General features: G+C 54.2%; 1 protein-coding gene across 2 annotated transcripts in view; it reads right to left on the minus strand.

The window, feature by feature from the left end:
• PRKAR1B (protein kinase cAMP-dependent type I regulatory subunit beta) overlaps positions 1–23,151 on the minus strand; it is a 76,520-nt gene that overhangs the window by 32,066 nt on the left and 21,303 nt on the right. For both annotated transcript variants that reach the window (XM_036105604.2, XM_036105606.2), the window contains exon 5: positions 51–112. In XM_036105604.2, coding sequence (XP_035961497.1) covers positions 51–112 — 62 coding nt within the window. The remainder of the gene's footprint in view (positions 1–50; positions 113–23,151) is intronic.

Genomic DNA, 23,151 nt, shown 5'->3' on the forward strand with positions numbered 1-23,151 from the left:
TCCAGGGCCCACAGCGCCCGCACTCTAGCTCAGAGAAGCAGGGAACGCACCTTGCTGTATGACGGTCTCCCCGGCGATGTGCGTGACAGGGAACATGGCGTCGAAGATGTCACTGGAAGAGAAAAACGTACCACGTGTCGGAGCTGAAGCGACGCGGGGCACGGGGACCCCACTGCAACACCTCACATGGAGCAACCAGCTCGGTTCCCCTCGGGAAAATGGAAAAAGGAAATCAGGGTCTTTCGTAACCCTGCTGTCCAGGCACCAGCTCACCACCTGGGGATGCTTCTGTGCCGGGACAGACGGGGGTCCACTGTCAAAAATGGAATCACACTGTACACATTGCTTTGGACACAAAAAACAAAGTAAGAACATACCGCAAACAGAGTAACAACAACAAAGTAACAACATACCGGAAGAACGGTTCTCACATCTATAAATATAGTCCTACCAGAACACTGCTTTCTGCATGCTTCTGGAGGGGAGACGCTTCCCCTCGAGGGGCGTCCTGAGACCCCAGACGCAGAACAATGTGTTAGACATGCAGAAGCCTGTGAGCCTGACCCTGGCTGTGCCAACAGGCAGTCTGGCCATTTAATTTCCGAAATGTGGTGGTGGAATAGACCAAACGGGCAGGACGTGGACAGCGGGGAGGTGGAGCGTGCCCACTGGGGACCCCTCATCTCCGCTGACCGCAACCAGGACGCAGTGTCAGAGATCAGCCTCATGCTCCCAAAATGCGATGGCCACCTTCAGGAGACAGCACCACCCACGGGTCCCTGACAGAGAAGTGGGCAGCCGGGGCCCCGCAGTGGGAAATGCACACTGCAGAGCTCTGGGCGGCCGGCCTCCTCTCGCCTGGCTGCTGAAACAGAAGAGTCTTGGAAACCTTCGCCCGACTGCTCAGGCTGAACCAACCTCAGAGGTACTCACAGGTGCTGGACGCAGGCTGAGTGCCGAGGTGCCAGGAGCAAACACAGAATCAGAGACGCAAACCACCCTGCGCCCTGCTGTTCCCAGGCTCCAGAAAACATTAACAAGTCCTTCTTAAAGTAGTAGCTGTTTTCACCTCGGGGGTGGGGGGACCGGTGGGGGGCAGGGGCCCCTCCCCGCCTCCTCCTTCCCCCGGCACGGACCTAGCATCTGTCCCCTGGCCTGGGCTGCACTTCTCAGCCACACCTTCCCTGGGGGAGCATCTGCAGATGGGTCTGGTCTGTTTTCCAAACTGCATTTCTTCAAAACCACAGCATCAGGGATCTCAAAATGAGCAGATCTTAAAGAAACGATTTTTCAATTCCTACCTCATTCTTTAAAAACTTTAAGTGGTAATGGTAAAATATTTCCACAAATGCCATTAGCAGTGAAGCTAACCCCAGGACCCACCACCATGCAGCCTGGGCAGGTGCCTCGGGCAGCGGTCAAGCCGCACAGTAGGGCCCCAGCCCACTGCCCTCCACACACACGGACGAACCAGTGAAAAGGCCTATGGTTATCATTCACACAGAGGTCCTGGTTGCAATTCTTACATTTTGTCCTGTGTTTCTTGACGCATGTGTACATGGAGACACGCAGACCTGGTGAATCCCCAGGGGCTGCCCTGCCTGGGCCTGGCCCAGCACCCCACTGACCACACAGGCTTCCCCCCTGGGGTATAGAAGGAGCATCCCAATCTGTGAACAGCAAGGCCAGAGAGCCCAGCCCCACTTACCAAAAAGGCCTGCTAGCCCCATTTCCTTTGGAAGAAGCTAACGTCCCCAGTGCCCCCCCAGCTCATCACCAAGGCTTGGACACAGGTGGTGTGCGGGACAGACACACACGCTCCCGCCGGCTCAGCCCATCCCCCGCTAAGAGGCCCCCCCTCCTTCCCCATCTTCTGCGTCTTCTCAAACAAAACCCAATCCTTCCTGCTTCTCAGCCCTTAACGGCATTAGAAGGCCCTGCCCATGCTACAAAAAGAAAACCGGTTTTCTATTCTAATCTGGAAGCGGCTTTACGAAGCTGCCGCCCGCATCTCAGAGAGTCTGACACATGGGTCCTGCCGCCCCCACCAGGATCACCAAGGACACTGGGCTTGGCACTCAGGCATCAGGGACTGTGCCAGGCCCGGGGACACAGTGCCCGGAGCTGCTGAGACACAGAAATGTGAAGACATTACTGTCCTCACTCCATGAGGCCCCAAGGACGGGACCAGAGCTGGCCAAGCACCCTTCATCTGTCCGCTTGCACTGAGGTCAGACCTGCAGCTGTCTCGTCCAGACTAGGAAACCAGAGATGCTAAATAACTTTGCCAAGGCCCGCAGCTGGGAAGAGGTGAGGCCGGGCCGCACTCCTGCCTTCCCGTGCAGGGCTCTGTGGGGCGCCGGGGGCTAAGCAAGGCCTCCTAGCGTGGAAGGGGAGGCGTGTTGGGGGGCACAGGGCCTTCCAGGTCTCAGAGAGCAGGTGATGGAGGGCCCTGATGCCAACCCCGGGGAAGCCACTGGCCAGGGAGAGGCACTGGTCATTGCCAGGAGGCAGGGCCCTCCAATCCCAGAGGCAGCCCCGTCAGAGAGGCTCCACCCTGCCCTCTGCTCTCAGTCTGACATGGGGTCCTCGGGCTCCTGAGCGGCCCCCAGGCCAGAGCAGGTGCTGCTCCCTCAATCGCGGGGAGCAGCTGACAAAGGGGTGCCCGCTCGCCTTATCCCAGTGTCCCTGTGGCCCTGTGGGCGCTTTTCACCAGGACCCTCCCACACACATACCTGAGACGGCCCAAGCACCAAAGGGACCCTCAGGGTTGGACCAGGAGTGATGGGGGCAGAGGCATCATCTGTTAATTTTGCTTTAATTATAATTATTTATTGGTACTGTTGGTTTTTGTCACTCTAGGTCAGGGGCTGGGTCTCAGCCCTGCTGTCCCGTGGACATCTTTGGCTTCCGGTTCTGCCTAGGCACCCCTTCCAGAATAAGGTTTTACCTGCATAAAATGGAATAAATAGAAAAACCAACGAAATCAACAACATGGAAACACAGTGGTTAAAATGCTTAAAGAACCCGCCTGCAGCGTCACAGCCCAGGGTCTGTCCTCCTGCGTCACAGAGCCAGGTGGGGCATGCCCAGCGACCACCCCAGTGGTGAGGGAGCCACGAGCATAAGCCTTACTTTCAGACAACCTGCAAGAGCCAGGATGGGATGCAGAAGTGCCCACACTGTCCTCAGGTGACAAGATCATAGGCACCGCTCAGGCCTCAGCAGCCTGCTCACGACAGAGGGAAATGCCATCCATGTTCACGGACTCCTTCACAGCCCTCCTCCCTCCCTCTGTGCCGGCAGGCCTCTGTGCTGGGGGCCAGGAGCAGAGCATCACCAGTAGGGAGCTGCGTCAGGATGGTGGCCAGGGAATGGGCACTCCTGGACCCCAGCCACACCCGGACCTCGACCCAGGCAGAGCCACCATGACACTCGGGCCTGCAAAGTGCTGGGTCCCCCAGATGACACACGGCTCAGAGACCACAGCCCTTTGGAAGCTCCCACCTGAGTCATTCCTCTTCCTGGTGCCCCTCGTTCCCTGGGCTCCTTAGCTCTTGCTCTCCAACCCCTGCAGCTGATGGTGTCCTGACTTCTTACTCCCCAGTGCACTGTGAGTTCTGAGAACAAAGACCGTGTCTTCACTGCAGCCTGACACACAGCGCCCAGCCCGCGTCTGACTCACAGAAGGTCCTCGGTACAATATGGATTAAGGATAGAGATTGGATGGGTGGATGGATGGTGAATGGGGGGGGGGTGGACGGGTGGTGGGTGGAGGGTGGGTGGGTGGAAGGGTGGATGGATTGTAAATGGGGGGGTGGACGGGTGGTAGATGGGTGGATGGATGTTGAATGGGGGGTGGATGGATGGTGGATGGGTGGATGGATGGGTGGATGGGTGGGTGGAAGGGTGGATGGATGGTAAATGGGGGGGTGGATGGGTGCTGGATGGGTGGATGGATGGTGAATGGGGGGGTGGATGGACGGGTAGATGGGTGGGTAGAGGGTGGATGGAAGGAAGGGTGGATGGATGGTGAATGGGGAGGTAGATGGATGGATAGATGGGTGGGTAGAGGGTGGATGGATGGTGAATGGGGGGGTGGATAGATGGGTGGGTGGAGGGTGGGTGGGTGGGTGGAAGCGTGGGTGGATGGTGAATGGGGGGATAGGTGGTGGATGGGAGGATGGATGGTGAATGGATGGTGCATAGGTGGGTGGAGGGTGGATGGAAGGAAGGGTGGATGGATGGTGAATGGGGAGGTAGATGGATGGATAGATGGGTGGGTGGAGGGTGGATGGACGGTGAATGGGGGGGTGGATAGATGGGTGGATGGATGGTGGATAGGTGGGTGGAGGGTGGATGGAAGGAAGGGTGGGTGGATGGTGAATGGGGGGGCGGATGGATAAATAGATGGGTGGGTGGATGGAAGGAAGGGTGGATGGGTGGGTAGATGGGTGGGTTGTGGGTAGAGGGGTGGTGGGTGGGTATATGGGTGGGGGGTGGATGGAAGGATGAGCTCTCTGTTAAGGTAGCTCCATGAGAGTAGATCAGCTAGAACAAGGTATGGGTCTTCTGACAGCTGCTTCCTGCAGCTATTTACTATGAAAACGGTGGCAGTTGATCTTGAATCCTCAGGCTGAACCCAGTACTCTCCACCCAAGAAGAAGCCTCATTAACATTCTTTCATTTAAACCTCAAAACCATAGAAAGACTTTGACCCCCATCACTGTCCCCATGTATGCGCAGGAATATCAAGGTTCAGAAAGGTTAAGTGACTTGCCCATGGTCACACAGCTGGTTTGGGGTGCAGTAAGGCTGACCACCCCCTCAGGGTGCCATTCATTCATGCCACAGAAGGTGCACAACTGAACACACCAGGGTGGGGGGGGGTCTCTGTTCTCCCTGGCCATGCGTCCAGGACCCAACTCATGGGGTGGGTCTACACTGAGGTCTGGCCTCTGCAAAGGAGGCAGCCCCTGGCTCTTGCTAGCCGGACCAGACTCCTGGAGATGCTCTCAGGGTGGGAAGGCTGGATGCCGCCTACACTTGCCAGACGACTTTGCATCAACCGCAGAGTGTCCCTCCCCTGGCCCCCGGTCACACCTCCACTTCCGGGCTCACCTGGCTGCCACCAGAGCCCCGCTGGCTGACTGGTCCCCTTGGTCCTCTGTGACCAGGTGGGAAAACCTGATGTGATCTGGTGGTCTTCCCAGAGAAAGCTGTATCCTGCCGGCTGGGGGTCTCATCCTGAGAGCTGCATTCTCCCTGGTTCCAGCAATGAGGGCATCACCTTCAAAGCCTAGACCCTTCCCCTTCATGCCTGACTCCCTAGTGGGGAGGCCTCCCAACTGTTCACTTGAGAGTCATGTTTTCAATGACACAACCAAAATGAGGTCTCACCCTGGAAGTCAGAACAGCACCAATGAATCCCAGCTTTCTATATTTCCAGGAGAAACCATGCAAGTGTTCTCTTCGGTCTTGGGGAGCTCATCTCCACTAAATAAAGGCAGTTTGAATCCCCACCACAAAGAAAAGTTTGGGGTTTTGTTCGTTTTCAATCTAAACCCCACAGACAGTCCAAATGCAAGTAAATGTTTAGAACATGACCTACTGGTAAGTTACTCATCTTGACCTTGAAAATAAGACTTTACAAGTTAATACCAAGCCAGCTGGCCGAAGCCCACTGGACACTTCACTTGACCATTCAGGAGGTAAGCACAGGTTAAACTGCCTCCAAGCTGGAAAACAAAGTCTAGGGCAAGAAGGGAAGGCATGGTCGGGGGGCCTGGGGAGGGCCTCCCTCCACCTTCCCGTGCAGCTCCCACTCCCTGGGACGCCAGCACCAGGCAAGCTCCACCAGACCCTTCTGTCGCCTTGGGCCAGCCCCCATCTCCTCCTCTGTCCCGGCAGAAGCCAGACCCTGGGCCCCTGAGCCCTCGGGGGTGTCAACAGGACATCTCTGAATGCCCTCGGTCCCTCCCAGAAGGGAGAGAGCATGTTGTTGTCTCAAGGTCAGAAGAGCCCACTCCCGGGGTGAAATCTCAGTACGACCTCGTGGCATTTGTCACCATCATCCCCATTGTCCTCATTTCCAGGCGAGAGGAGGTCTGAGGCCCAGAGAGGGTAAGGAACTCACTCAGGGTCACACAGCCAGGAGGTGCGAATGCAAGACTCCAAACTAGGTGATCCGGCATGTAAGCCAAGTTCCCTAATAGCAGGATGTGTGCTCGGCGATGGGTTCGTGTGAACTTTACTAAATTAAAACACTTCCCTTCTAGGCTTAGTTTGCTAAGAGTTTTTATATTGCTAAGCTTTATCAAATTCTTTTTCAGCATCTACATGAGATACCGCACAGATGTTTTTTCCTGTGGTCCATTAATGTGGAGAGTGTTCTGAACTCGAACCGTCCTTGAAACCCTACTTGGTCTCGATGGGTGGTTTTCAAAAGGCAAGCTGGATCTGTTTGGCTATTGAGGATTTTTGCATCCACATTCACAGACTACATACTACACCTTATAGCTCTTACATGGCTGTCGTTTGTTCTCTTGAGTTGTCCAGATCACGGGTTAGGAGCTGGGCAGCCTTCCCTGGGTTCCGTTTTCTGGAGCCACTCGTGACAGGAGAACGCACGGTCTGCTGACATTTGACAGGACTAGCCTGCAAAGCCATGGGTACCTGGCCTCCCAAGGGAAGGCCTTTGGCTACCGTTTAACTTTCTTAGGGTTATTGATCGCTCCACATTTTCTGTTTCTTCATGTGCCAACGTTGGCACCATTTTCAAAGTTAGCTCCCAGCATTTAAAAATTGGCAGTTAGAAAAATCCAAATTTTTGGCTTTTCTTTGAAAAATAAAAGGAAGCTCTAGCAACACGGGGCCTGCGTTCTCACAAAGCAAGACCTCAGCCCACTCGCATCCTGGTCAGAGCACATGCTCTCAAGTCTGCCACAATCCACAGAAGGGCACAGATTCCTGACCCTCGGCCGCATGTACATGCCAGCCTGCCCATGCGGCTCACTCTCTGGGTGTGGCAGGTGCACACGTGGGACCTCATCACAAGGGAGGGGGGGCTGTCCTGATGGCTGCCACTCCTAAACTTGCCTGGAGAGACCCAAGGGTCTGAATCTCCAAGGACTTCACCCATCTGTCTGTAGAATGGGCATGGTAGCCTGCCCGCCCTCCTAGAGCTCTGGGAGCCTAACCCAAATACTGATGTTTGTGAAGCACGTAGCACAATGAGCTCTCATAGTCAGGAGCTTCTGTAAGTGTTTCTGCCGGTTCCAAATCCCATGCACACGGCAGCCCTTTCTCCCAGCCCTGCTAAGATGCTCACACACATCTCAGGATCCCTTGGGAATGAAGCCAGAGGTCTTGGCCTGTCTCACGATCCAGTATGGCTTCTGTACCCCTTCTTAATGGCTTACATTTCTGATATACTTGGAGCTGCAGCCGGAGGTGGCCTGCCCTCAACCCTGCAAAGCAGCCTGCAGAAGCAAACAGGCTGGGCCGGTTCTCAGAGTGGGGCCACCCTGAGTGGGACAGGCCTGGGTTACAGCGGGGTAGAAGTGACAGTGTCCCACACCATGACACTCACCACCGATCACCTCCAGCAACACACAGAGCAAACGGCGTCAGTCCTTTCCACATTTCTGTATCTTCTTTTCTTGAAACGTTTTATTTTGGAAGATATCTAACTTTCGGAAGCATGGGGGACACGGGTGTCAGAGCAGGATGCATGTCCCACCCCCCACTGGTGACATCAGACGAGCAGAAAGCGACACAGCACATAGGTGCCAACCGCAGGTCTGCACAAAAACGCACGTGTGTCTTGACAAGGAACAGAAGGGGATCGTGAGCAACGAGAACAGCACGCTGAAACAAAGACCACCCAGACGGCAGAAAACATGTCCGAGTGCACACTCGCGTGTTTTCCTGACTCCAAAATGACGCCATAGATGGGAGAAGTGCCACTGACGTCCAGTCCGTCCTTCTTTAGAAGTGGTTCTGAAAGACCCAAACCTGCTGCCGCGGCCTTGGGAGAATTTCTCTCTCTGGCTGTTGGGCTCGCGGGTCAATGTCTCCTGAGGGAAGGAAGCGCCCCGGACCTGCAGGCAAAGCTCTGGGGCGCTGAGCACCATGGCAACACCCTGTTGGATGCTGCGGGTCGCTGTGCGAGTGACAGAGCTGAGCACTCCAGACACAGCGGCCCCAGGTTGTGTTTAGGCTTCTCCACTGTTTGGGTGAAAGCTCACTGTGTTTCTCTATGGACTGCAAGTTTCCAAATAATTCTCTCTGAACAGTGCTAACTCAGGCATCGCTGCGTACTGTGGTGAGACGCGAGGTCCTGCCTGCTCCTGCTGGAGCACCAGGAACATGATGTTTGTAAACCCCAGGAGCCTTGGCCTCAGGGGACCCTGGTGCTACCTCATCCACAGTGGTTTCTCAACCACGTGTGCCCAGCCGAGGACTCCGGTGGGAAGCGTGTCCACTCTACCCTGTGCCTCTAGGGGAGGGGATGATGGAGGGCCAGGATCTCCAACCCGGAATCACCAGCACACACCTCTGGCCCTGATGTTCACCGTGTCCCCAGATGCCCAGGACAACCCGAGCTGCCAAGTAAGAAGGCACCTTGGATGGAGACCAGCACTCGCAGGTATAGGCTGGGGAGGGTGAGCTTTTCTCTTAAGAATGTGCCCTTTGAGGGGAGCCTTGGTGGCTCAGTCATTTAGCCTCTGCCTTCGGCTCAGGTCATGATCCCAGGGTCCTGGGATCGAGCCCCGCATCGGGCTCCCTGCTCAGCGGGAAGCCTGCTTCTCCCACTCCCACTCCTCCTGCTTGTGTTCCCTCTCTCGCTGTGTCTCTCTCTGTCAAATAAATAAATAAAATCTTAAAAAAAAAAAAAAAGAATGTGCCCTTTGAACCAGTAAGGCTGCTTAGGGTTCCATTCCCCTCCCGTGTTCACTGTAGAGACATGTTTACACACATAAGATGAGGCTACCGGGCTGCCTGGGACAGTGCTATCTGTAGTCATGGAAATTTGTAACACCTAACGGCTGGGGACTGGTTAATTAAATCACACAACGGAATACAAGATGACACTGCAGAGGCATCCATGGAGAATAATGATGTTCACTACAGGTCTACTAAATAAAAAATGGATTGCAAAACAAAGTCTGATAGATTTGCAAGGAGAAACAGACAAATCCAAATTATAGTTGAGGATTTCAACACCCGTCTATGAGTTATTGGCAGATGCACAGGCAGAAAATGAGTAAGGAAGAGCACCATCACTTAATTAGATGTAGTTGATATTTATAGGATACTCCATCAAACAACAGCAGAACACACATTCTTCTCAAGTCTGCACAAAACGTTTACCAAGACAGACCACATCCCGGACCATAAAATACACCTGAACAAATTTAAAAGAATATGAGTCACATAGTGTCTGCTCTCAGACCACAAGGGGTTAAACTAGAAATCAGTAACAAAAAGATAGCTTGAAAGTCCTAACATTTGGAGGTTAAGCAACAGACTCTGAATAACAAAACATGGGTCAAAGAAGAAGGCTCAAGAGAAACTGAAAACATTTTTAACTAAACAAAGATAAAATGCAGCTTATTAAAATTGATGGGATGCAGCAAAAGCAGTGCTTAGAGGGAAATTATAGCACTGAATGCACATATTTTAAAAGGGAAAATATCTAAAATCAGTAATCTAAGCTTCTACCTTAGGAAACTAGAAAAGAACAATAAACCCAAAACAAGCCAAAGAAAATAATAAAAACTAGAGCAGAAATCAGTGGAATTTAAAATAGGAAATGAATGGAGAAAATCAACAAAACCAAAGGTGGTTCTTTGAAAAGATCTATAAAAACCTATAATCCTCCAAGGAGGCTAACTGAGAGAGAGAGAGGAACACACAAAAATCAGGTGTCAGAGTGAGAGAAGAGAAGACAGTATCACTGCAGAGCCCATGGACATTAAAAGGTCGATAAAGGAATATTATCAACAACTCTATGTCCACAAATTTGAAAACCTAGATGAAAGGGACCAAGTTTTTGAAAGACATTATCTACCAAAACACACACAAGAAGAAAGAGATAATATAATTTATTGAAGAAATTGATCCAATAATTATTAACTTTGCAAAACAGAACGCAGCAGGCCCAGATAGGTTCACTGGTAAATTCCGTCAAATATTTAAAGAAGAAATTATACCAATCCTCAACAACCTGTCCCAGAAAACGGAAGCAGAGGAGACACTTTCTCTACAAGGATAATATTACTCTAATATCAAAACCAGACAAAAGCATTACAAGAAAGGAAAATTACAGACCAATATCTCATGAACATAAATGTGAAAATCCTCAACAAAATATTAGCACATCGACTCCAACAATGTATTAAAATAATTATACACCACAACCAAGTGGGGTTCATTCCAGATGAAGGTTGATTCAACATTCAAAAATCAATCTAATCCATCGCATCAAAAGACTAAAGAAGGAAAATCACATGACCATAACAATAGATGCAGATAAGGCATTTGACAAAACTCAACACTCATACACGATAAAAACTCTCAGAAAAATAATATAGGAGAATTTTCTCAACTTGATAAAGAACATGTCCAAAACACCTGCAGTTAACATCGTACCTAAGGACGAGAAGCTAAATGCTTCCCCGTGAGACTGAGACCAAACCAAATACACTCCTTTACCACCACTCTTTTTCAACATTATACTGGAAGCCCTACCTAATGCAATAAGATAAGGAAAGGAAAAAGGGAATGGAAAGGAAGAAATAAAACTGGTTTTGTTTGCAGATGACACTTACTGTCTATGTAGAAAATGCCAAAATATCAACAACAATAACAAAACCTACCGGAACGTGTAAGCAATTATAGCAAGGTTGCAGGATATAAGCTTAATGTACAAAAGCCAGTCACTTTCCTACATACCAGCAATGAAAAAGGGGAATGTGAAATTAAAAGCACAATACCACTTACAGTAGCACCCCCAAAAATGAAATACTTAGGTATAAACCTAACAAAACATGCACAAGATCTATCTGAGGAAAACTACAAAACTCTGATGAACACTTACAAAAAAAAAAATACAAATAAATGCAGAGACATTCCATGTTCATGGATAGGAAGACTCGATTTTGTCAAATTGATCCCAACTTGATCTACAGATTCAATTCAACCAAAATTCCAACAAGTCATTTTGTGGATATCAGCAAACTGACCCTATGGTTTATGTGGAGAAACAAAAGACCCGGAAGAGCCAACACAGTATTGAAGTCTGAGGACTGACTACAAGCTGCAGTCATCCAGACAGTGTGGTACTGGCCACAAAGCAGGCAAACAGATCCACGGAACAGAACAGAGAGCCCGAAACAAACCCCCATGAATACAGTCAACTGACCTTCGACAAAGGGGCAAAGGCAACATGACCGAGCGAAGACAGTCCCCCCAACACTGGTGCTGACCAACTGGACATCCACATGCAAAAACTGAATCTAGACACAGATTTTACTTCCTTCACAAGAGTTAACTCAAAATGGAACATAGATCTAGTCATAAAACTCAATAACGACACCTCTAGAAGATAACACAGAGGACAACTGGGGGACCCTGGGTTTGACAACGACTTTGCAGATACAACACCAACAGCCCCCCAGATGGAAGCCTGGCTCCACCACAGAGGATGCTTCTAGTTGCCCCTCTTAGGAGGGCACCAGCACCCCCCAGGGTATAGTGGAGGCTCCAGGGGCCACTGTACTGAGAGCTCCATCATCCCTGGCTCCCACCCACCCACTGGGCATCACTGGGTGAGAATGAGCAGTCACAGCGGGGTCAAGCACCAACCATCAGTTGGGGCCACACTCAACTCTGACTCAGCCACTGGGAGACCATGGAGAGCAAGGTACGTGTAGTCCCTGCCTCGAGAGGTACCAGCAAAACAGGGGCAGACACCAAACAGATGGGACCTTCTAGCTGTCATTCATTCATTCAACAAACATACAGAGGACCAGTGCCGGGTCAGCCCCCTTCCTGCCTCAGCCCATGGTGAGAGCGCAGGTGAGAAAGACAACCCCCTCCTTGCCACCTGGCAAAGACTCTATGAGAGGCATCAATGCCCCTGGGCAGACAGCCGTTGGCAGTCCCAGGGCCTCCTCCTCCACCAGGGGGCCCAGCAGTCAGGACACCCCAGAAGCAGCTAATGGTTTTTATAGCAGATCAGCTAGAGACAGGATGGGCACCAAAGGCTCTGGGTCAGGCCCCCATCCCACGCTGTAACCAAGCTTGGGGCTGGAAACCTCATCACCACTTCTGCACAACAGGCTCTGAAACAGTGCGTAGGAGCCAAGGGGAAAGGGAGTCACCTCCAAGGGCCTGTCTCCTGAGACTCAGATTCTGGATCTTTCTTCAAGGATTTCATGCTGGCAGCCAGGGCCGGGCATCCGGCTCCGGGTCAGGCTGGGGGGCGAGCTGGGGCAGTGGGGCTATGGCCGGGGGGCTATGTATGGCCGGGGCGCTGAGAAAGCTGGCCAGCAGCAATCCATCAGAGGGTCAGCCAGGGTCGGCGTGGCCTCCCAGCAGGCCAGCCGGAGACAGTGGGCAGGCACATCCACCCTCTGGCCCTGACTCCTCAGGTGTAACACCTGAGGCTTACAGAGCTCCATGGCCTCATCTGTCTCCCACCCCAACAACCCTGTCTTCACCTCATCCAAGAAATCCCCTGGGACTCCTCCCCCTTCACACCCGTCAGAGCTCCTTGGTTCCCATGCTCGTTTGGAGAGCAGTTGGTTTGAGCCCCTTAGGAACAGGGGTTAAGATTCACTGTCCTGCAGCCCACGGCCAGGGCTAATCCTGGAGGGACACAGGTCTTAGAAGGCCCACGCTGCCCCATGCTATCCCCACAGCGCAGGGGAGCCCCCTTCCCAGCTGCCCCTCTGCAGGCCACGTCCAAGGCCAGGAGTGAGAAACAGGAGCCCCTGCCACCCACCTCCCTCCTCATTGCTTCTCAGGATGGGGATGTTCTTCAGGGTTACAGGCATCTTGATTATTTGTTATGATTATCAGGCCCACAGAATCATCACAGATCCAGGCGGCCAGTGCTATTGTCACCGCAGAACCCGCTCCAAGCATGTGGGAGGGGAGAATGCAGCGGCATGTCTGCAGGATCACTGGAAACACGCCCCCATCCAGGGCGCTGTGGGCTGGGGACACGTGTGTTTTCTTTCCATGGCTGCTAAACCAATCAGCTGCCCAAGGGCTATTTCCAAGGGCCCGGCGCAGACGCACCCACCTGAGCCTAGGTCACATCAGAGGCTGGGGGTGGGGGGGGAGGGCATGAGCAGGGCCCATCAGGGGAGGGTGGTCCAGGCTCCCAGTGGCTCCACTGGGAAGCGCCGGCGTTCTGCGGGGGGTCCCAGGCAGGGGGTCCTCGTGGGAAAAGCTGGGGCTGCTCAATCAAGAAACAAAGTGCCCCGGGCTGTGGGAGTGCTCCAACAACCTGCCCAAGGGGTCCTGGCAGCATGCACCTGAGGCCCATGGACCCCTCGTGGGTGGTCTCTACTGATGCCACTGGGGTCCCATGGGTCTGGTACAGGAAGGAAACGTGGCCCACTCAGAACCATTTGATTTTGCTATTATTACTCTTAACTTACTCTGAACCAGAGTGAAAACACTCTTAAAAGGCAGGCCCTGGTGGAGTCAGAGCCTCCTCCCTCCTTCGCTGCCATGCTTTATGTTAGAGGCACCGGGGGCATGCCAGAGGCCAGCATGCTCCCAGAGCCCGAGGTGCCAGCGGGACACAGACGGGGCTTGGACCTCAAGTCCAACGAGCCCGGCGCCAGGCACGGGGTGCAGACCCCCTGCGCATGATGCCAACCCAGCCACTCCCACTCGTTACCCCCTCATCGCCGTGTTCTCCCAGCTGAGGTCCCCACCCCCACCGGGCCCTGTCTGAGCTCCCCGCCTGCAAGCCCGTGAGCATGACAAGTGGCTGTTGCTGATGGCACGAAGTCTGGAGGGGCTGCCAAATGGCACACGGTCTAAGCCTTGGTGTGCACCACGGGGATGAGCGGGGAGGCAGCCGTGCCTCCCCTCGTCTGCAGTAAAGCGGGCTGCCGTGCAGACACTTAACCTCACTGAGAGTGAGCTAACAGAACAGCTCTTGTCCAAGCATCCCGAAAGGTCAACAAACTCTGTTCCAATCCCCCACTTCTGGGCACCCGGCACCACAGGGATCCCGGAAACGGGATTCACTCCTCGTGTGCACAGACCAGCCTTGCTGGGGCCAGAGGGTCCCCACGTGGAGGGCCGCCTGGACGTCCAGGCAGTCCTCTCTCGACAAGTCAGAGCTGTGACCCCGTGAGGGCGAGTGAGGACAGGCCTCTTCCACACACTGAACCTGCCCCTCGGCCTCCACAAACAAGATCCTGTCACCCATGACTCACCAGAGGTCCTGAATTTAGAGACACAGATGAGAAAGAGGGAGACGTCTCTCAGGAGCCCCTCCATGCCCACATCGTCCCTACTGGTCTTGGAGGGCAGAGAAGGGCGGCGCCTGCCCAAGGTTGCTCAGCCCCAAGGTTGCTCAGCCCCAAGGTCACTCAGTGTCCCCAGGCCCATGCCCCTCCCCTCTGCAGAGATCACCTGGAGGAAGGGAGCACAGGTGAAAATTGGGTGCTGATTCTCAGCCAGACTGAAGTCCACATGTGTCTTTAGGATCCCACCTGCGCAGAACTCTTTAAATAAACCTCAATTGAATCTCCCGCAATATCGGAGTTCCCCGGCTCATCCCAGGAAATGCAACGCTGTTACTTCCAATCAGGCCTCCTTTGGGCCAAAGGAACCAGGGCAGGGCTGCGCCTTCCATTTCGAGTCTGGCTCGTTGTAACTGAACACAGTAGTGAACTCAGGGGTGCCTGATGGCAACACAATGGAACGCCCCATAACGACCCGAAGGCTGGAAAATGCAGTCACGGCTTCTGCACATGGAGGGCACCACTCACACGTCACACGGACATGTGGATGAACATCAGGGTGCCATGTGCATTTACGTACACCGTCTCCTTCATACCCCACGGCAGGCCCCGTGATGTTGCCACACGGCCCCCAGAAGGCAGACGGGGACGTGGGTCTGGTATGTCAATTGCCCACAGACACGCATCTGGGCAAGTCCAGACGCAGGGCAGCCATGGCCAAGTTCACACCGGATCCAGCAAGGCCCGCGCCCCTGGCTCTCAGGAGCTGCAACACCCCCCAAATTCTCAACCTCATGCTACCTTTCTAAGAGAAGAGTTTCAGTGTTTCTGGATGGGTGGTGCACAAATTCCCAAACTGGGGAAGTCTGATATTCGTGAACTTTTCCAGACACGAGAACATCGTTGCTTCCTTCCTAGACTCTAACTAACACCAGCTATAAAATTACTGAAAAGAACAGCAAAACAGTCCCCGAATAGAGCTGCTTGCAGAATCATCATTATTTCCACACAATTAAACCTTGTTCTCCACGAAAGCATCACTTAGAAATGGCCCTGTTCTTGGCCTGGACCCCTGAACTCACAACGAGCCACATAAAATTGATTACGAGTTAATTGCTCCATGAGATGCTTAGCTTTGAACTACGGGCTGTCACAGCCCAGGTAATTAAGGACAAGCCATGTTAAACAAACTGAATTAAAACCAAGACTTAAACGCTTAAATTGGCCACCGGCCCGATTGTAAGAGGAAGGGGGTTCAAATCCAGAAGGTCCATTAGCTAAAGCTCACGGTCACCTAGTCTGTTCCCTGTCCCCCTGCAGCCTGGCCTCTCTGCATCTGAGGCCCCCGGCCCTACTGCACACACACTAGATCCCCAGTCCCTCACTTCAGACCTGTGACCTACAACTGGGGTCCTCTCGTGCCAGCACAGGCCACTTAAAGGAGTGTCCTTAAACCACATACCCTTCAGACGTTTCTAAGTTAACATCTAAAATGTTTCATTGTATGTTCACAAAGTTGCACACTGAGTTAAATCTGGCCCGCTGCAGACATCGCCTGCCCTGTCCCTCTTTAAATACAGCCAGTGAGTATAAACCCATAGTGCGATGGATATGTGTCCACCAACCGGGACACGGCATGCCCAGATGTTGCCCAGATGGCTGGCGAAACGTTCTTCCTGGTTGTGTCTGTGGGGGTGTTTCTGGAGGAGATGAGCACCTGAACCAGAGGGCTGAGTGGAGACGGCCCTCCCCGAGGCAGGTGGGAACCGTCCCATCCCCTGAGGGCCTAGAGGGGACGAAAGGGGGGAGCAGGGGAGTTGGCTCTCTGCGTGAGCCGGGATGTCGCCTCCTCCTGACCCCGGACAGCCGGGCCCCCGGGTCTCAGGCCCTCGCACTCCGCTGGACCACACGGCCGGCCCTGCTGGGTCTCAGCCTCCTCAACCACATGAACTGACTCCGGTAATAGACGCCACGTGTATATCCGCATCCCACTGGCCCCGTCTCTCTGGAGAACCAATATACCACCATGGCCGGCTACTCACCAGCTACTGAAAACAAGACATTACTGAGCGTAGAGTGTTTTTTTTAATATTGGCTGACTAAACATAAATACATTAACATTTTTTTATAAACTATTAAATTGAAAGATTATGATTGTTTTGGAAATACGCCATTTAGAGGTTTTTTTAAAAAAGATTTATTTCTTTATTTCAGAGAGAGCAGGTGCACGAGCAGGGGGAGGGGCAGAGGGAGAGGGGGAGAGAGAGAGGAGCAGACTCCCCACTGAACACAGAGCCTGATGATGCAGGGCGCTATCTCACGACCCTGAGATCATAACCTGAGCCAAAATCAAGAGTCAGATGCTTAACCGACTGAACCACCCACCCCTCACTTAGAATTCCTGTACTTATGCTGATTTATAGTGCTTTATTTGAAAACAGAGTCTCATTGTCCCAATGTTTGGTGGCCTAAGACTTCTGCATTGGGGCAACCCACCCAGGTAAGACCCCTCTCACACAGGAGGTCAATTTTAAGAGTAAAGGCTCGGAAAGGTCAGGGAAAGGTGACTGCAACTGCAAACACGTCTCCGGCCACTCTGTCCCAAATGTGAATCTGGAAGCTGAAACCAAGGACTCTGACCCCGTGTGAGTGGCCCCTGGAGGGCCTGCACACCGGGGTCTGCATGTCCTGCCGGAAGACCACAGCCCACAGAAAGGCAGGATCTGGGCCACCCTCTCCTCCCTCACACCTGGTCACCTCCGACCACCCAGGCTGTCCCTCAGACCAGAAACAAGCCTCCTGATCCTCACACTTTGCAGGTCTTGGGTTGAAACAATCCCTGGGCCCCCAAGAGGCCCTCCCTAGCTGCTGTGTCCAGCAGAGACTCTCACCTGCCCGCTCCTGGTGCATTTCCCACAAAGCCTCCCCCTACCCTAGAGCAACGCAGAATTACGTGCTGAGGAGCAGTGTGTGGGGAGCAAGCTCCTGCTTTAGGGAGCACTCCTGAAGTTCACAGAGGCTATGTCATTTGCCAAGGTCACACAGCCAGCAAACAGCAAGGCCAGCCCAAACCCAAGGTCATCCCGAGAGGCTCTCCCTGGACACCTCTGGCTCCCCTGCCTGACCCAGCCCCCTCTTACTAGCAACACAGTCTCTAGCACTGCCACCTCTCAAAGGGTATTCAAGCCCTCCACCTTCTGGAAGCTTCCCTGGGCTCGTCCCCTTTTGGTGCTAAAACTCTCCCAGGCCTGGAATTTGGGGCCTTCTCAAGGGCAGGAGCCAAAGCTCCACTGCCCTGCTCCTGACCCCCCACAGCACCCCGCCCAGGACAGAGCACACAGCCAAGCTTAGCAAGGCTGGCAGCCCTGAAGTCTACTCCCAAAGTAGAGAAGAGCCACCTGGGCCAGGCTGGATGCTGGCCTGGCCTCTCTGGGACACCATACAAACCACCTCACCTGTGAACTCCATTTCCTCACCCATCAATCAGACAAAGACTACGGATGCACCATCTAGGGTCACGGTGAGAGATTCATGAAATCACGCATGTCAAGTGCTCACCAGGTATACAACGTGGTTGAAGCCCTGGTCAACACTGGCTAATGGGAGCGACTGGGCAAAATCAACACCTGAAACAGTGATACCTTCCCAAGCCCGAGAACTAGTCTTTAGAAAACTGCCTATTTTAAAAGGTTGGGGAGGGGCGCCTGGGTGGCTCAGTCGTTGGGCGTCTGCCTTCGGCTCAGGTCATGATCCCAGGGACCTGGGATCGAGTTCCGCGTCGGGCTCCCTGCTCCGCGGGGAGCCTGCTTCTCCCTCTCCCTCTGCCACTCCACTCCCCTCGTGTGTGCGCACGCTCTCTCTTTCAAATAAATAAATAAAATTAAAAAAAAATAAAAGGTCAGGAAAGGTCAGGGAAAACCAGGGGAACCTGGATGGATAAGGAATGAATGAAGGAGGAATGGGAGAATGAGGAATGACTGAATGAGAATAAATGAGGAAGGAATGAGTGATTGAGGAATAAATGATTGAGGAACGACTGAAGGAGCAACAGCTCATCCTGGCCTCCCCTCCCTCAATGGCCGGGGTCTAGCCTCCACCACGAGAGGGCTTTGTGCCGGCCGTCTGGAGGCCAGAAGCCTCCTCTGGCCCCGGAACACAGTAGGGGCGCGGGCAGAGGCGCCGAAGGGTTAAAGGCCACGCTGTGGGCGGGTCTGGAAACGGGGTTTAGCAGCTGATGGGAAGGTACGTGGTGAGTCGTCCCCACAGCTGCTCCTGGAGTCAAAGCACATCTTTGTTTGCCGACTCCCAGCAACGGCTGCTCTTCCCGAAGGACGAAGCGGGCCAGCTGTCTCACCACAGGACACAGCCTGGGGAGGCCGGACCTTCAGAAGTGACGTGGACAGCAAGCAGAACCCCGCCGTCTGGGTCCCGGGGGGTCCCGGTTCCCTTTCCCTTCCGGAGGGCTCACACACTCAGGGCGCCATCCCCAGGCGCCCTGGACAGCACTGGCCCCACAGGGGGACCGCCCGTGAGGCTGGATCCAACGCGGGAAGGAGTGTACCCCATTCCAGAAACGCAAGGCGCACGCAGCAGCTCCGGGCATGACCCGCAAGCAGAACCACGCCACCCCGGACGCGCGTACCAAATGTGGAGCGATCACGAGGACAGGCGCGGGTGAAACCTTAGCATCTCACACTGACATATTTACGGCCAGGCCGTCTGACGGCTGAGGCCCGCTTCAGGGATCCAGGGTCGGAGAGTGGGAGGGAGCACGGAGCTGCGCCGAGCGGGAGCTGGGAACGCGGAGGCCGCGAGCTTCATCACACTGTTCCCTCCCCCGCTGCACATGCCTGCGAGTCCCCACCATAAAAGAACTTTTAAAAATAGTACCTTGCAGTCATTTCTACTAACAAAGAGTCACCAAAACGGCTTGCATGACACCAGCAGAGTAAGAAGTTCTCTGGTAGTAAAGGACACACACACCTCACACGCCCACACACACATCACACACGCAAACACACACACCACACATTCGAACGCACACCACGGACACAGCACATGAACAAACACACACCACACACACGCGCACGCACCATGCTCCTCTGGGTCATCCGTGTGCGCCCCACCTCAGCAGGGCCAACCTGAACCCCCACGCTTGCGTTCCCCCCACCTCCAGTGGGCTCCCACAACAGACACCTGGGAGCTCCTTCCCGGATGCCGCTGCGTCCTAGGGCACCCCACAGCCCCCCAGCGGCTGCTGAGTCCTGGGCCGACCCCCTCGGAAGCTCCCGGCACCCCCACCTGGACGCCAGGCCAGCAGCGGCTCCCCCCAGAGAGAGGCCGCCACCCCCTGGGGTCTCCAGGTCCTCAGAGAGGCCTTCAGAAAACACGGCCCCGGCTGTTCAGAGAGCGGACACCGTCCTGACACAGGCCCCCACATGTGCGGCGGTTCGGATGAGCAGACAGAGGGCCGGCTCCGTGCGGTGAGCAGTGTCCACACGCATCGCTGTCTGGGAAGACTCAGCTGCGTTTATGCCCTTAAACCAAAACAAAATCCCTGGTGAGTCAAGCCTTCAATCACTGAAAGAAAAACAAGCAACCGACAAATTCAGAAGGTTCTAGAAAAGATCACAGCATGTTTGTTTACGGTCCTGACGTCTGGAAGGCGTTCTGAAGAACGCCAGAGGACGGGTGACACGACAGTGGAATATCAACACTTCAGCCTTAAAGACAGAGGGAACCGGACCCCTGCCCCACGGGGACGAGCCCCAAGGACACGAGCCAGACACGGAAGGACGCGCACAGGGACCCCACTCACACGAGGTCCCAGAATCGTCAGACTCACGGACACAGAGGGTAGACGGCAGGGCTGGGGCTGGGGGAGCAGGGGGGGGTCCGTGTGTCACGGGGACAGGGTCTCCATGTGCAGGATGGAACATTCCGGAGCCGGACGGGGGGACGGTTGCACAGCAGCATGGATGTGCTCGGTGCCCCTCAACTGGACACTTAGAAATGGTTAAAGTGGTAAATTTCTGTGTTGTACCTGTTTTACCACAATAAAAGAATTATGGAAAACAAAAAACAAAAAATTTTAAAACTTCCACGTGACAAAAAAATTTCATAGACAAACAGAAAAATCCAATCACAAATTAGGAAACATACGCACTATACATCCAATCATCAAAGGCCTGATTTTGTCAGTTTACCAATAACTCAGGCAAGCCAATCGAGAAAACAACGAGAACAGGATAAATCGGGTGATTTGCAGAGAACTCAACACAGAAACCAAGTAACCGGTGGACAGAAGCGCAAATCCTTCACCCTGAAGGATGCCCTGCTCAGGGGCCACATGGGGCCCCTGGTACAAAGACTCTCGATTTCAGGACGGCAGAGCGTGGAAGGGCAAGCAGGGGCCTCCCCAGCCCGGGGTCCAGGCCTGGCAACGGCCCTGACCCTGAGCTGCCATTTCCCAGCAGACAGCCTGGGTGAGGGGAAGGGCAGGCACTGCACCCAGCTCGGGGCCAGCGGAAGGTGGGACCGCCTCTCCCAACGCACCTTCCAAAATGCGGAGGTGGGACCCTTTAACCCCAGGGCACTGACGCCTGAAAGGAATAAGGCAGGGCTGTGGGAGCCAACATGACACCACTGCGGGAAGAACGCCCCTGGAAGTGTACGCAGGGGGACGACCGCACGGGCCCGCCTGGGTGCTCGTCTGTCCCTCTCGGCACTTAAGAAAACAACGGCTTCCCACTGAGCCCATGGACAGCCCAAATTCAGCATCTGCCATGGCACGTCCTTCCTTCACCCACACTGTTCCCACCACTCCAATGCCCTCCCAACTCTCTTCTGCCCGCCCTTGAAGACCTGGCTCAAAGGTCGCTGGTTGTGGTAAACGAGCACCTCGAAAGAACGGGGAGGATGGGGTCCGTTCCTCCTCTGTGACCCCATGTGTTGAACAGATGGCCATGGGACAGCCACATCCCAGAGAAGGACTGTTCACTCTTCAAGTATCCGTCCCCACTGGGAGGAGCTCTCGACGGGAGAAGGACACAGCTGTGTCTCGGGGTCCTGACAGCCGCACGGACACGCACCACACAGAGCCTCACCAGCGCTTACCAGGTTTTGGTTTGGTCACAAGCTGTGGGACCCTGGGCAAGCAACTTGGCCCCCGCCTCATCATTTACTCCCACAGCGTGGCTGTGCGGGTCGGGAGGGACCCAGAGCTGCCAGCCGGGTGCTGGGTTCTGATGCAGAGCACAGCATTACCTACAATTACGCTGCAGATGCCCTTGGTTTTCTCACTTTTCGGGAACCTGGGGCACGTGCAGGGCTCTACCTCAGGAAGACTGGTGTGCCTCAAGGAACCCATGTGACCTTGGGCCAATTTTCCTGCCTGACAAATGGGAGCAGGGATGCTGGCCAGGACCCCTGGAGTCCCCATGGAGATGGGGACAAGTGTGGGTAATCACAATCCTCCTCCCAGGCCACCTGCTCTTCACCCTGGCCTCTTCCTACAACCCCCTGACCCCAGCCAGCTGGCAGGAAAGTCACCTAACTTTAGTGACCATGGCTCAAGAATGGGGCAGAGCCAGGACCCGAGGCACCCACCAGATCTGAAAGCCACTGGGGCCGTGTTGCGGGTAGAGGTGCAGTGGGCCAGCTCACCACCAGGGGGCATCTTTCAGCGCATCCTCCCAGGACTCGGTTCTGAATGAATGCCCTCACTCCCTGCCCCTGAGCAACAGGGCAGCCGGGCCGTCCCACCCCCTCCCTGGGCCTCGTGCCCCTGCCCATATAATGGGCACTGGAAGCAGGAGGACTTTGGGCAGCCCAAATCAACTGTCTACAGAGCCTGTGGGGTGGCATCAACAGGTGAGGGCATTAGGTGTAGGAAAATGGGGAATGGTTGGGTCTGCGGCATCCTGGAGATGGCACACCTCCAAATTCTAGAAGTTTTAAAGCATTATGGCACCAAACCACCAAGACCACAGACAGGCAAAATCCACAGCAAGCTGCTAGAGGTTCACACCGGACAACAGAGCCCCGAGGTTCTCCTCCCGATCCCATAATCAGATGGGCCGAGCTCTGCGACCCGGGCCCCCAGTAACACAAGCCCTGGCCGCCCTTCCTAGCTAAGTCTCCACAGAGAACCGAAACAGTGCCTTATTCGACCTCCAGGACCACGCGACTTTCCGTCAGCTGGACTGAGTCTGGGCACTCTTTAAAAGATTGTCCCCTTCCCTGGGAGGTTATGGAGCTGGGTGGCGCCATCATGCGGGAGGCAGGTCAGCCCGGTGCAGCCCTGTCTTCGCTTCTCCCAGTCCTCGCTGGGGGGCTTTAAGCAGCCTGCTTACCCTCTCTGCGCTTCCATGCCTCATATCAGCCCAGTGTCATCAGCAACAAAGCCAGTCAGCCTTGTTCTAACAAGACGGTGCCCATGAGGCCTGAGGTCCAGGGACCACCTCAGAACATGTCATGTGATGCAAGCTCCAGATTCCAGCTTCCCACGGAATACGGTTCCCATGGCTCAGAAGTTGTTATCCTCAAGGTCTCTGCCCAGAGCAGGTGGCTCTATGCAAGATGAAGACTAAATTCGTTGCCTGTGTGAGCCATTAAGCTCCTACTAAGATGAGGCCCTGCATTCTCCAAGATG

This window comes from Halichoerus grypus, chromosome 6, assembly GCF_964656455.1.
Source record: "Halichoerus grypus chromosome 6, mHalGry1.hap1.1, whole genome shotgun sequence".
Lineage (NCBI taxonomy): Eukaryota > Metazoa > Chordata > Mammalia > Carnivora > Phocidae > Halichoerus > Halichoerus grypus.